This window comes from Drechmeria coniospora, chromosome 01 (assembly GCF_001625195.1).
Source record: "Drechmeria coniospora strain ARSEF 6962 chromosome 01, whole genome shotgun sequence".
Taxonomy (NCBI): domain Eukaryota; kingdom Fungi; phylum Ascomycota; class Sordariomycetes; order Hypocreales; family Ophiocordycipitaceae; genus Drechmeria; species Drechmeria coniospora.
This window is the reverse complement of record NC_054389.1, coordinates 2,399,698-2,415,000: the sequence shown is the minus strand read 5'-3', so window position 1 is coordinate 2,415,000 and position 15,303 is coordinate 2,399,698. Positions and strand designations below refer to the sequence as shown.

Below are 15,303 nucleotides of genomic sequence, written 5' to 3'. Positions count from 1 at the left end.
GGTACGAGCAGGCGCATGCAGTTATACCCTGGACGATGCGTAAATATGGACGCTGGGGTGCCTTTCCGGCCTTGCGGAGGGACTTGCAAGTGCCCTGTACTTGTACTTACTTACCGCTCGTGCCCCAAATCGAGACCCACCTTTCTGGTTTGGTTTGCCAAGTCGCGACTGTTGAATCGCGTCAAGTCACTCGTACCATGTACCTACGGCACAACCTATGATGAGCAAGCACCGTTGCTGCCATCTGTTTGCTGCATTCTTCTTCTTCAACCTCTCCTAGACGGCAAACCTCCCCCGACGCCGTCCCCGGCACCCCGCCCCCTTCGATACCGACGGCCGCGTGACGACCTTCTACCATTCCGTCATTCTTTCCGCTCGCTTCTCCCGGAAACGCTCCTCGCACGCTGCTCCTGGAGCATTCCTGCTTCGCTCCCTCGTTTGTCGAGAAGCCGCGGTGACGGCCGAGATCCAACTCGCCGTTCCACTCGACTCTCCAGCCTTCACTTCGTTCCAAGGCCGTCGCTCTCTGCCCCGTCGGTAGGAGATGACCGTTCGCTGGTGACGCCTCCCCCCCCCCCCCCCCCCTTTGCCGCTCGCCTCCCACGCCGCCATGGAGGTGTCCTCGCCGGCGGTGCCCGCGCCTGCCAACGGCATCGCGGCGCCGGCACCCTTCCCGACGGTCGAGCCGGAACGCGTCGTCGAGCACCTCGCCTCCGTCTGCCACATCACCCTCGGCGCGACGCGCGACGACCTGGAGCAGCCGGGGAGCTTGCTGCACGAGAGTCGCCTCGCCGAGACCGTTTCGCGGTGCACGAGGTTTGCGAATGATACCCAGTGCGTCATGTACGTCCAAAAGGACGTCTTCCCGTCCTCGTCGGCGACCGAGAGCGGTGCCGACTCCGCCGGTGAGTTCCAGCTGCCTGCCCGACCCCTCCGGCCGTGCTGCCTGCTGATGACCGTGTGCGCCCTCGCAGTCCCCTTGTTTCACTACACCCTCTCCGCCGACATATCTTCCTCCCCCACCACCGTTTCCTCGCTCGTCTTGCTCAAGACGCCGCAGCCCATCGACCCGGCTCGTCCTCTCACGTCGCAGATCTTCATCACAAACCTGCCCGGCCCGGCCTCGATGAGCGCCGCCGCGGGCGAGCAAGGCACCTCCGTCTCCCCCTGGGAGGTTCTCCATTCCCACGTCCACCACGCCCTCGTGCCCTACTTCGACGCCAACACCAAGACGCAGCCGCTGGCCAACGGCTCCAGGGGAGGCCGATCCGACGTCGACGCGAAGACGGGGATTCCGGTGACGAAGAAGAGGCTCAACGACCTCGAGCTGAGCCTCCTGCACCTGCAGCAGAACGTCGACATACCCGAGATCTCTCTCGTCTTCCACTCCATCGTCCAGAACGTGCTCGACGAGGCCGACGCGCACGACGCCGAGCCTTCGCTCGATCGGATCCCCCCCAACCTGCTGCAGGACAGCACGTTCCTCAACAAGCTGCAGGCAAACGTCAACACGTGGACCAAGTCCATCCAGGCCATCACCAAGATGACCAAGGATCCCGACTCCAACCTCTCCAACGAGTTCAGCACCGCGAGCCAAGAGGTCAACTTTTGGCTCTCCATGGAGTCGGCCTTGGAGGCCATCGAGGGCCAGCTGAGGAGCGACGGCGTCCTCCTCACCCTCGACATCCTCAAGCACGCCAAGCGATTCCAGGCCACCGTCAGCTTCACCACCGACACGGGCCTCAAGGAAGCCATGGACAAGGTGCAAAAGTACAACCAGCTGATGCGGGACTTTCCCCTCGACGAGCTGCTCTCGGCCACGTCCCTGCCCAAGGTGCAGGAGGCCATCTCGCAGATCTTCGCCCACCTCAACAAGAAGCTGCGACTCTGCCCCTACCCCATCCGCCGCGCTCTTCCCCTCGTCGAGGCCATCTCCGCCGACCTCGACGACGTCCTTCGCCGCCTGCTGCCCGGCGCCGAGCTCGCCAACCTCGACCACCACCACTTCCAGGCCCTCATGCGCGTCTGCGACGCCATCTTCAGGACCTGGGAGGACAGCGTCAAGGAGTTCACCAACGTCGCGCGCGAGGTCACCCGCCGCAGGAGCGAAAAGTTCATCCCCATCAAGATCAACAAGAAGCATTCGGAGCTCGAGATCCGCATCCGCTACGTCGGCACCTTCCGCGAGAACCACGAGCAGCTTCAGCGGACCATCGTGAACGTGCTGGGGCCCCAGACCATCATCCCGGGCGTCGCCGAGACCGCCGCCGGCCACGGCGCCGTCATGGAGGAGATGGGTGACGTCGACGCCGTCGAGGAAGTCAAGCAGGCCTGGGAGGCCCTCCAGAACGTCGACATGCTCGACGTGACCGACCAGGGCAAGGAGCGGTGGGTTCGCGCCGAGAACCTCTACAACGAGCGCACCACGCGTGTCGAAAACTCCATCATCGCCCGGCTGCGAGACCGCCTCGCGACGGCCAAGACGGCCAACGAGATGTTCCGCGTCTTCTCCAAGTTCAACGCCCTCTTCGTCCGGCCCAAGATCCGAGGCGCCATCCAGGAGTACCAGAATCAGCTGATGGACCACGTCAAGCAGGCCATCAACGGCCTGCACGAGCGCTTCAAGCAGCAGTACGGCCACTCCGAGGCCCACGCCATGGCCCAGCTCCGCGACCTCCCTCCCGTCTCGGGCGCCATCATCTGGGCCCGCCAGATCCAGTTCCAGCTCGACGGCTACATGCGCAAGGTCGAGGCCGTCCTCGGCCCCGAGTGGCACATGCACGCCGAGGGCCACAAGCTGCAGGAGGAGAGCGAGCTCTTCAAGCAGAAGCTCGACACCGGTCGCATATACGAGGCCTGGCTGACGGACGTCACGCGTCGCAAGATATCCATCTCCGGCCACCTCTTCGACATCGCCCGCGTGAGGTCCGCCGGCGGCATCCTCGAGCTCGCCGTCAACTTCGACTCCCAGATCATCACCCTCTTCAAGGAGACGCGGAATCTCATGTGGCAATCCTACGCCGTCCCTCACGCCGTCACGACCGTCTCCAAGGATGCGAAGCGCGTCTACCCCTACGCCGTGAGCCTCATGGAGAGCGTCCGGACTCTGTCCCAGACGCTGCGCCAAATCTCCGACATGGGTGACGAGTCCATCCTGCTGAACGGCTACCGCAACGACGTCTACAGGCTGACCGCCGAGGGCGTGCCGCTGCGCTGGGAATCCTTCGTCAACTCGCACGAGCTGTTCTACGCCGACCAGCGGCAGTCGCGCCCCCTCCTCGCCGCCGCCGGCAAGGAGGTTAGCCTCGCCAAGAACACCGAGAGCAAGCACGGAATGTTCGTCCGGAGCTTTGCCGCCGCCGTCTCCGTCCTTCAGGGCAAGGCTTCGTCGCTGAGCCACATCCACGCGACCGTCGAGCGGGCGCTCAAGGAGCTCAAGAGCTGCCCGTACGAGACGTCGGCCTTCCAGTCGCGCCTCAACACCGTCCAGTCCGCCATCGACCAGCTGAACCTGGAGCAGTACGCCAACCTGGAGTTTTGGGTCGCCGGCCTGAACCAGGAGGTCCAGTCCATCCTCCTCGGCCGACTTCAGAGCGCCGTCGAGGCGTGGATCGCCACCTTCGAGGACGATGCCTCGACCGACGGCCGCCCCCGGAAGAAGGTGGCCGAGGACGACGGCCAGCAAGATGCGCCCACGATGAAGCCTCTCGTGCTCGAGCTGGCGATGCGGAACCAAGTCATCTACCTCGACCCGCCGCTCGAGTTCGCCAGGGCGAGCTGGTGCCTCCATCTTCACGCCTGGATCGGCATCGTCTGCAACTTGCGCAAGATCAAGGCCGCGAGGTATCAGATGACCCTCAACACCTCCGCCGCCGACGAGGCCCGCTTCGCCGACCTGCCCACGGAATGCGCCGCCATGCTCGGCGGAGCGTACGCGTCCATGGAGACGAAGCTCGGCGAGGTGGGCGCCTACGTCGACAAGTGGCTGCAGTTCCAGTCTCTCTGGGACCTCCAGTCGGAGCAGGTGTATGACCTGCTCGGCGACCACCTTCCACGATGGCTCGAGTGCCTGCAGGACATTCGCAAAGTTCGCACCACCTTTGACACCCAGGAGGTGAGCCGCTCGTTCGGCCACCTCACCGTCGATTACGATCAAGTCCAGACCAAGGTCAACGCAAAGTACGACCAGTGGCAGCACGAGATCCTGATCAAGTTTGCCGGCCGCATGGGAAACCGCATGCGCGACGTCAACGCCGACATCGAAAAGGCCCGCAAGCATCTGGAGACGCAGGGATCCGACACTTCGTCGACGGCGCAGGCCGTCCAGTTCATCACCGCCGTCCAGGGCTGCAAGCGAAACGTCAAGCTGTGGGCCCCCGAGATCGACATGTTCCGCCAGGGACAGTCGACCCTCGTCCGGCAGCGCTACCACTTCCCCAACGACTGGCTCCACATCGAGCAGATCGACAGTCAGTGGGAGGCCCTCAAGGAGATTCTCGAGAAGAAGTCGAGGATCGTCGAGGACCAGTCGGATGCCATGCGCGCCAACATCGTCGCCCAGGACAAGCTCGTGAGCCAGCGCATCGCCGAGATCATCCACCAGTGGAACGAGGAGAAGCCCGTGTCGGGAACCATTCAACCGGACGTCGCCTCGGCCACGTTGACCTCGTTCGAGACGAGGATCAGCGGCCTTCAGAACGACTTTCGGCAGGTGGCGAGGGCCAAGGAAGCCTTGGACATCCCTCCGAGCCAAGGCAGCACCCTGGATTCCACGCTGGAGGAGGTTCGCGACTTTCAATCCGTCTGGTCGAATCTCTCGACCATATGGGCCAGCCTGAACGAGACGCGCGACATCCTGTGGACGGCCGTCCAGCCGCGCAAGGTCCGGTCGAGGGTTGACGACCTCATCAAGAGCACGAAGGAGATGCCCAGCCGGATGAGGCAGTACGCCGCCTTCGAGCATGTCCAAGGCATCCTGCGCACCTTTCTCAAGGTCAACCCCATCCTCTCGGACCTCAAGTCGGATGCCATCCGCGAGCGGCACTGGCACAAGATTTACAAGCAGATCAAGCCCCAGAAGCGATTCTCGCCCAGCTCCATGACCCTCGGCGACGTCTGGGACCTGAACCTGGTCGCCACCGAGGTCATCGTCAAGGACATCATCGCCCAGGCGCAGGGCGAGATGGCTCTCGAGGAGTTCCTGAAGCAGGTGCGGGAGACGTGGCAAAACTACGCCCTCGACATGGTCAACTATCAGAACAAGTGCCGGCTCATTCGCGGCTGGGACGATTTATTTGCCAAGTGCAGCGAGAACTTGAACTCACTTCACGCCATGAAGCATTCTCCGTACTACAAGGAGTTCGAGGAGGAGGCGCTGTCCTGGGAGGATAAGCTGAACCGCGTTCACGTCCTGTTCGATGTCTGGATAGACGTCCAGCGCCAATGGGTCTACCTCGAGGGCGTCTTCACCGGCAACGCCGACATCAAGCATCTCCTGCCCATCGAGTCGGGCCGCTTCCAGAACATCAACAGCGAGTTTCTCGCCGTCATGAAGAAGGCCAACAAGACGCCCTACGTCCTCGACGTCCTCAACATCCCCAACGCCCAGAAATCCTTGGAGCGCCTGGCCGAAATGCTGAACAAGATCCAGAAAGCTCTGGGTGAATACCTGGAGAAGGAGAGGGTGTCGTTCCCTCGCTTCTACTTTGTTGGAGACGAAGATTTGCTCGAGATGATCGGCAACAGCAACGATACTCTACGCATCGCCAAGCACTTCAAAAAGATGTTCGCCGGCCTTTCCGGCCTCGTCATGGATGATAAATCCGTCATCTCGGGCTTTACCTCCAAAGAAGGCGAGACCGTCACGCTCAAGAAGGAAATCTCCCTGACCAAGACGCCGAGGATCAACGACTGGCTCGCCCTCCTGGAGGGAGGTATGAAGGCGACGCTGGCAGAGCTGCTGGCCGAGGCCGTGGAGCAGTACACCCCCCTGTTCGAGTCGCAGGCGATTGATGCTGCCGCTTTGAACGAGTTCATGGGTGCGTTCCCCAGCCAGATTGTCGTCCTGGCCGCTCAGGTGGTGTGGACGACGGCCGTTGAGAAATCCTTGGCTGCCGGCGGTCAGACGTTGCGCGCTCTTTTCGAGCTCGAGGTGCGGATCCTGCGTGTTCTCGCCGACACCGTGCTGGGCGACCTGGAGGCCATTGTGCGGAAGAAGTGCGAGCAGATGATCACGGAATGCGTGCACCAGCGAGATGTCATCGAGAAGCTCATCGACGCCGGAGCGGATTCTCCAGGCCATTATCTCTGGCAGCTGCAGATGCGTTACGTCTACAGCCCGGAGGGAAACGCCCTCGATCGTCTCCACGTTCGCATGGCAAACGCCAAGCTCAACTACGGCTTCGAGTACCTCGGTGTCCCGGACCGGCTCGTGAGAACGCCGTTGACGGATCGATGCTTCCTGACCCTCACGCAGGCCTTGTGCCAGCGCCTCGGCGGTTCGCCCTACGGACCGGCCGGAACCGGCAAGACGGAGTCGGTCAAGGCCTTGGGCTTGCAGCTGGGCCGGTTCACTCTCGTCTTCTGCTGCGACGACACCTTTGACTTCCAGGCCATGGGCCGAATCTTCCTCGGCATATGCCAGGTCGGCGCGTGGGGCTGCTTTGACGAGTTCAACCGTCTCGAGGAAAGGATCTTGTCGGCCGTGTCGCAGCAGATTCAAAACATCCAGCTTGGTCTGAAGCAAAGCGTCGAGGACAGCAACCCTCAGATCGAGCTGGTCGGCCGCCAGCTGAGCGTCAACGAGAATACCGGCATCTTCATCACCATGAATCCCGGCTACGCCGGCCGATCCAACTTGCCGGACAACCTGAAGAAGCTCTTCCGAAGCGTTGCCATGTCGAAGCCCGACAAGGAGCTCATCGCCGAGGTCATGCTCTACTCCCAAGGTTTCACGCAGGCGAAGGAGCTCTCCAAGCAGACCGTGCCATTCTTCGACCACTGCTCCAGCCTGCTCTCCAAGCAGGCGCACTATGACTTTGGCCTTCGAGCCTTGAAGAGCGTGCTGGTGAGCTCCGGTGGTTTGAAGCGTGCTCGGCTGCACGACGGCAACCCCGGTGGCGAGAATGTCGTCGAGCCCGAAATCATCGTGCAGAGCATTCGAGAAACGATTGCTCCCAAGCTGATCAAGTCGGATGCGGAAATGATGACTTCCATTGAGGAGAAATGCTTCCCGGGCGTCCGGTACGTGCCGGCCAACCTCGAAAAGCTGGAGCAGGCGATTCGCGATCTCGCTGCCGAGCGACACCTGGTCGTGACGGAAGGTTGGATGACCAAGGTCCTGCAGCTGTATCAGATCCAAAAGATCCACCACGGCGTCATGATGGTGGGCAATTCGGGGAGCGGCAAGTCCGCTGCCTGGAGGCTGCTTCTGGATGCGCTCCAGAAAACCGAGGGGGTCGAGGGAGTGTCCCACGTCATCGATTCCAAGGTCATGTCCAAGGAGGCTCTCTACGGGAATCTGGATCCGACCACGCGCGAGTGGACCGACGGCCTCTTCACCAGCATTCTCCGGAAGACCGTCGACAACCTTCGCGGCGAAGATTCGAAGAGGCACTGGATCGTCTTCGACGGCGACGTTGACCCCGAATGGGTCGAGAACTTGAACTCGGTGCTCGATGACAACAAGCTGCTCACGCTGCCGAACGGCGAGCGCCTCAACCTGCCGGCGAACGTCCGCATCATGTTCGAGGTTGAAACGTTGAAATACGCAACGCTCGCGACGGTCAGTCGATGCGGCATGGTCTGGTTCAGCGAGGACACGGTCACGCCGAGCATGCTCGTCACCAACTACCTCGACACCCTCCGCAGCGTTCCCTTCGAGGACCTCGACGAGGATAGCGTCGCCACGGGGCAGACGCCAGCTAAGAACCTTGCCGTTCAGGAGCCGGTCGCGGAACTTCTCAGGGCATACCTGTCGGACGATTTTATCCTTCGTGCCCTCGACCGGGCGCAGTCGTACAACCACATCATGGAGTTTACCGTGGCCCGGGTCTTTACGACGCTATTCTCACTGGTGAACAAGGCCGTCCGCGACGTCATCGAGTACAACAGCCAGCACTCGGATTTCCCGCTCGATCACGAGCAGATCGAAGCGTTCGTGCCCAAGAAGCTCCTCCTTGCCCTCGTCTGGTCGTTCACGGGCGATTGCCCATTGGCAGACCGAAAGGCGTTTGGCGATGACGTTTGCGCGCTCGCCAGCTTTGGATCGCCTCCCTTGGATGGCTCGAGCTCCTTGATCGACTTTGACGTGGTCCTACCCAAGTCTGAGTGGACGCCGTGGCAGAACCAGGTGCCCAGCATCGAGGTCAACACGCACTCCATCACCCAGACGGATGTCGTCATCCCGACTCTCGACACCGTTCGCCACGAGGATGTTCTCTACTCGTGGCTGGCCGAGCACAAGCCCCTGCTTCTCTGCGGACCGCCCGGGTCGGGCAAGACCATGACGCTTTTCAGCGCTCTCCGCAAGCTCTCGAACATGGAAGTGGTCGGCCTCAACTTCTCGAGCGCGACGACGCCCGATCTTCTCATCAAGACGTTTGAGCAGTACTGCGAGTACAAGAAGACGCTGAACGGGGTCATGCTCTCCCCCACGCAGATTGGCCGCTGGCTCGTCGTCTTCTGCGACGAGATCAACCTTCCGGCGCCCGACAACTACGGAACGCAGCGGGCAATTTCGTTCCTCCGCCAGCTCGTGGAGCACAACGGCTTCTGGCGCACGTCGGACAAGTCGTGGGTGACGTTGGATCGGATCCAGTTCGTCGGCGCCTGCAACCCGCCGACGGATGCTGGCCGCACTCCGCTGGGTGCTCGGTTCCTCCGCCACGCGCCTCTCATCCTCGTTGACTATCCCGGAGAGCAGTCCCTCAACCAGATCTACGGCACCTTCAACTCGGCCGTGCTCAAGATGACGCCTGCGTTGCGCGGTTACGCCGAGCCGTTGACCCATGCCATGGTTCGCTTCTACCTCGAGTCTCAGCAGAGGTTTACGCCCAAGATCCAGCCGCACTACGTTTACAGTCCCCGTGAGCTCACGCGCTGGGTCCGTGGCGTGTACGAGGCGATCAAGCCGCTCGAGAGCCTTTCGATCGAGGGCCTCATCCGCATCTGGTCGCACGAAGCTCTCCGCCTCTTCCAGGACCGTCTCGTCGCCGAGGAGGAGCGGGCGTGGACCGACCAGGCCGTCCGTCGCATCGCCCTCGAGTTCTTCCCTACCATCGATGAGGAGAAGGCTCTCGGGGGTCCAATTCTCTTCTCGAACTGGCTGTCCAAGAATTACATTCCTGTCGACCGTGAGCAGCTGAGAGAGTTCGTCAAGGCGCGCCTCAAAACCTTTTGCGAAGAGGAGGTGGACGTGCCGTTGGTTCTCTTCAACGACGTCCTGGAACACGTGCTGCGCATCGATCGAGTCTTCCGACAGCCGCAAGGTCACGTCATCCTCATCGGCGTCAGCGGCAGCGGGAAGACGACGCTGTCGAGGTTCGTCGCCTGGATGAACGGCCTCAAAGTCTTCCAGATCAAGGTGCACGGCAAGTATTCGGGCGAGGACTTTGACGAGGACCTGCGCGACGTCCTTCGTCGCTGCGGCTGCAAGGGCGAAAAGATTTGCTTCATCATGGACGAGGCCAACGTTTTGGACTCGGGCTTCCTCGAACGCATGAACACCTTGCTCGCCAACGCCGAGGTGCCTGGCCTCTTCGAGGGCGACGACTACGCCGCCCTCATGACGGCCTGCAAAGAAGGCGCGCAGCGCCAGAACCTGCACCTCGACTCCCCAGAGGAGCTGTACAAGTGGTTCACCCAGCAGATCGTGAACAATCTCCACGTCGTCTTCACCATGAACCCGCCCGAGGGCAACCTGTCCTCCAAGGCGGCGACGAGCCCGGCGCTGTTCAACCGATGCGTGCTCAACTGGTTCGGCGACTGGTCGGACCAGGCTCTGTTCCAGGTCGGCCACGAGCTAACCCACTCGGTGGACCTCGACAAGAGCAACTGGCAGGCTCCCGACACGATCCCGATCGCCTACCGCGGCCTCGGCCTGCCGCCGTCGCATCGGGAAGCCATCATCAACTCCATGGTCCACATTCATTACTCGATCGGGCGGTACAACGAGAAGCTGTACAGGCAGCAGAAGAAGGTTACCTTCCTGACGCCCCGCCACTTTCTCGACTTTGTCGGGCAGTACGTCAAGCTGTACAATGAGAAACGCGAAGACCTCGAGGAGCAGCAGCGCCACCTCAACGTCGGTCTCGAGAAGCTGCGTGACACCGTCGACAAGGTTCGCGACCTGCGTGCTAGCCTCGCCGAGAAGCAGACGCAGCTGGAGCAAAAGGACGCCGAGGCCAACGAGAAGCTGCAGCGCATGGTGGCCGACCAGCGAGAGGCCGAGCAGCGGAAGAACACGTCGCTGGAGATTCAAGCGGCGCTCGAGAGGCAGGAGGCCGAGGTGGCGATGCGCAAGAATGTCGTCCTCGAGGATCTCGCCAAGGCGGAACCGGCCGTGGAGGAGGCCAAGGCGAGCGTCAGCAACATCAAGAGACAGCACCTTACCGAGGTGCGGTCCATGGGCAACCCGCCGCAGGGCGTGCGGCTTGCCCTCGACGCCGTCTGCACCCTGCTGGGCCACAAGATCAACGACTGGAAGGCGGTGCAGGCCGTCGTCCGCAGGGATGACTTCATCGCCAGCATCATCATGTTCGACAACGGCAAGCAGATGACGAGGGCGCTGCGGAACAAGATGCGCAACGAATTCCTCTCCAACCCCGAGTTCACGTTCGAAAAGGTCAACAGAGCCTCCAAGGCTTGCGGTCCGCTGGTGCAGTGGGTGACGGCGCAGGTCGACTACTCGGACATCCTGGACCGCGTGGGTCCCCTGAAGGAGGAGGTGATGCAGCTCGAGGAGCAGGCGCTGCAGACCAAAGCCGAGGCCAAGGCCGTCGAGAACAACATTGCGGAGCTCGAGAGCAGCATCAACACGTACAAGACCGAGTACGCGGCCCTCATCAGCGAGACACAGGCGATCAAGACGGAGATGTCCAAGGTTCAGTTCAAGGTCGACCGCAGCGTCAGGCTGCTCGACAGCCTGTCGTCCGAGAGGAGCCGCTGGGAGGAGGGAAGCAAGTCTTTCGAGACTCAGATCAGCACGTTGGTGGGCGACGTCCTCGTTGCGGCCGCCTTTCTCGCGTACAGCGGCCTCTACGATCAAACATTCCGAAGGTCCATGATGGACGACTGGTGCCACCAGCTTCATCTCTCCGGCATCCGGTACAAGTCTCCCAACCCGGTGACCGAGTACCTGTCGAGCGCGGACGAACGCCTCACGTGGCAGGAAAACACGCTGCCCGTCGACGACCTGTGCACGGAGAATGCCATCATCCTCAAGCGGTTCAACCGCTACCCTCTCATCATCGACCCATCCGGGAGGGTGACGGAGTTCCTGCAGAAGGAATGCAACGATCGACGGCTCACCGTCACGAGCTTTCTGGACGAGACCTTTACGAAGCAGCTCGAGAGCTCGCTGCGGTTCGGGAATCCGATCCTCATCCAGGACGCCGAACACCTCGATCCCATCCTCAACCACGTCCTGAACAAGGAGTACCAGCGGACGGGCGGCCGCGTGCTCATCCAGCTCGGCAAGCAGGAGATTGACTTTTCACCCTCGTTCAAGCTTTTCCTCTTGACGCGGGATCCTTCGGCGCAGTTCGCGCCCGACATCTGCAGCCGCACGACGTTTGTCAACTTCACGGTCACCAAGAGCAGCCTCCGGACGCAGTCCCTGAACGACGTGCTCAAGTCGGAGCGGCCCGACGTGGACGAGCGGCGAACCAACCTCATCAAGCTTCAGGGAGAATTCAAGGTTCACCTGCGCCAGCTCGAGAAGCAGCTGCTCCAGGCGCTCAACGAGTCTCGGGGCAACATTCTCGACGACGACAAGGTCATCGAGACGCTCGAGACGCTCAAGACGGAGGCGGCCGACATATCGGCCAAGATGAGCAACACGGAAGGCGTCATGGCCGAGGTGGAGGAGATTACGCAGCAGTACGGCGTGATTGCGAACTCGTGCAGCGCCGTGTTCGCCGTGCTGGACCAGCTTCACTTCCTCAACCACTTCTACCAGTTCTCGTTGCAGTATTTCCTGGACATCTTCCAGATGGTGCTGCACGGCAACAAGAATCTGGCCGACGAGACGGACCACAACGCGCGGCGGGACATCATCGTCAAGGACTTGTTTGTGAACACGTTCAAGCGGACGGCGCTCGGTCTCCTCCAGAAGGACCGCATCACGCTCGGGATGCTCCTGGCGCAGGCGTCACCCTACAAGATGGACAAGTCGCTCATCGACGTGATCCTCGACAACCGCGTGCAGGGGCGAGACCTGTCGTCGGACGCCGGGCTCAAGGAGGAGGCCTTTGCCCAGGCCAGGGCGCTCAGCGTGATGGAAGGAAAGCTGGACGGCGTGGCGAGCGGCGACTGGGACAAGTTCCTCGGGCAGGAGATTGCCGAGGCTGCCGTCCCGCAGATATGGGACGACGAGACGGCGGCGGTCGACCGGGCGCTCATGTCGCTGTTGCTCGTCAAGCTCTTCCGCATGGACCGGTTCGTGCCGGCGGCGGAGCGGTTCGTGAGCCAAGTCTTTGGCGGCGACGTGTTCGACTACGACGAGGATCTGCAGGCGACGGTGACGCAAGCGCCGGCGACGCTGCCCGTCGCGCTCGTGTCGAGCCCGGGATTCGACGCGAGCTACAAGGTGGACGGCTTGGTGGAGCGGATGAAGGTCAAGTGCACCAACATCGCCATGGGATCGAACGAGGGCTTGGCGAGCGCGGACAAGGCCATCGGCAACGCGGCGCAGACGGGCTCCTGGGTGCTTGTGAAGAACGTCCACCTCGCGCCGACCTGGCTCCAGAGTCTCGAGAAGCGGATGGAGGCTCTCAACCCACCCAAGGGCTTTCGGCTGTTCCTGTCGATGGAGTCGAGCCCGAAGATCCCGGTCAACCTCATCCGGGCGTCTCGGGTGCTCATGTACGAGCAGCCGGCGGGCGTGCGAGCGAACATGAAGGATTCGATGTCGTCGCTCTCGACGCGGGCGACGAAGAGCCCCGTGGAAAGGACGAGGCTGTACCTGCTCCTCTCGTTCATGCACGCCGTCGCGCAGGAGCGGCTGCGTTACGCGCCCAACCTCGGGTGGAAGGGATTCTGGGAGTTCAACGACAGCGACGTAAGTTGGGCCGAGGCCGATGGTGAAGTGGAAGCTTGCGGCTGACATGGATGGTGCTCTCTAGTACGAATGCTCGGCCTTTATCGTCGACACCTGGCTCGAGGGGGTCGCGGGCAACCGAAGCAACATTGCGCCGCAGAACATTCCCTGGGACATGATCCGGTACCTCGTGACGGAGACGTACGGAGGCAAGATTGACGATGAGGGCGACTTCAGGCTGCTCGAGAAGCTGGTGGCGTCGCTGCTCACGCCGGCGGCGTACGAGGTGGACCACAAGCTCGTCGACGGCCCCGACGGCGGGCTCGTGGTTCCGTCGGGCACGAGCCTGCAAGACTTTATGGGCTGGATCCACGCGATGCCCGAACGCGAGCCACCGACGTACCTCGGCCTGCCGGCGAACGCGGAGAAGCTGCTGCTGGTAGGGCTCGGACAGAGGCTGGTGGAGGACCTGCGGAGGGTGACGGAGCTTCTGGATCAGGGGGAGCAACTGGTGACGGACTCGTGAGGGTCGCGGCGGCGGCGGCGGCGGCGGCGACGACGACGACGACGACGACGACGACATTGACAATGCATTAGTTCGGCGTTTCTCGTGGGCAGGGGTAGATGGATGGCGCTCGTTTTTCACCGATGGGATCCATGGCACGCCGGTCCCTGTGTCGCCGGAGCAAGCTGGACAATTTTTTTTTCACGCAGCGCGCAGAGGGATCGTGCGTTGGCGTGTGCGAGGGCGAAGCCAGTAGTTGCTGCTGCCGGCCACTGTACAGAAGGGTATGGCTTTCGTGGTATTGTCGCTTTTGCTCTACACCTATTCTAATTCATGATTTTCCACTGATTCTTCTCGTGCTGCGAGGCGTACAAGCCGTACGGGACGAGGAGAGGGGGAGGGGGGGGAGGGTCGAGGCCTTGAGGACGAACGGCGGTGGTGTTGGCGGATGAGGCGCCGCGTCGAGGGTGTGATGGAGTGGTGTTGGTGCGACATGGGGGCGGGCGGGCGGAGGAGGTTCACGGATGGCAGATGGCACGGCCAGGCAGTCGTGAGCCGATGTAATTGGACGTTGATGTCGAGACTCGCTGCAGGCGTACGAACAGGAGGTTCGGGTGCAACAGGTGCGGTAGCAACTAGAGTGCTTACAGGATGCACGCTGCACGCTGCTTGATCTGCAGGACACTCGTACTGGCATACTTGTCGACGAGCACTCGGCACCCAGAATGCAGGTGGTCTGACTGCATTCGGGAGCGCTCGCACTGCATGGGCGGGAGGGAGTACGGATACGAATTGGTCGTGGGAGGCTGTCGGTGAGGCGCGAGACGAGCAGAAGCTGTCGGGAAGTATCAGGCACGAGGAGGATGCTCAGAGGTAGCTGTACATGTACTCTGTGCAACACGCTTGGGCGTACATGTAGGAGCACGAGGGTATGCGTAGCCAACTGAGCTTGGTCGTATTGCGGACTGGCGGTACTCTGTCGTTGCTGTATACAGTACTCCGTTCCTATGTACTAGGTACTACTAGTAGCTTGCAAGTGCACCTGCACGTAGTTGTATATGCACCTATAACGGGGGTGTACATAAGTAGGTGTTGCAAAGTACAAGTACAAGTACTGTACGGAGTACTCCTCATTGCCAAGTCCATGTACTGGTTTGTACTAGGTATGTATTCAGACGCCTACGGAGTACAACTAGTTATATTACAAGCACGTTTACGGGGTACATATGGCAATTCTGCTTATAGGTGCGCTCATAGGCGCGTGCATGTGCATGCAGATGCTGGTATTGTACACATATGTACGGAGTAATTGTACTCCGTACCAGCTCGTACACATCGTGGGCATCAGTACTGTAATGCACACATGCTCTTTGTGCACAAACGCCAGCCAAGGCACAGGTCAGAAATGCAAGGGTGTCCATCGCGTCGGCGGGCCAATCATGGGCATCAGGGACGAGTAGATGGGTGCATGCATCATTGCATGCTCACGACGTTGGACGATGGAAGGAAGGGGATGCTCATGTGCAGTGTCTGTGATGGA

At 61.5% G+C, this 15,303-nt stretch overlaps 1 protein-coding gene across 1 annotated transcript; it reads left to right on the top strand.

The window, feature by feature from the left end:
- Positions 1 to 610: 610 nt before the first annotated feature.
- DCS_00661 (Dynein heavy chain, cytoplasmic) lies at positions 611 to 13,784 on the top strand (the record flags this gene model as incomplete). The annotated part of the gene is made up of 2 exons (XM_040798000.1): positions 611 to 13,279; positions 13,344 to 13,784. 2 exons carry the CDS (start codon positions 611 to 613, stop codon positions 13,782 to 13,784), a joined length of 13,110 nt encoding a protein of 4,369 aa, XP_040658883.1.
- Between the last annotated feature and the right edge of the window lie 1,519 nt (positions 13,785 to 15,303).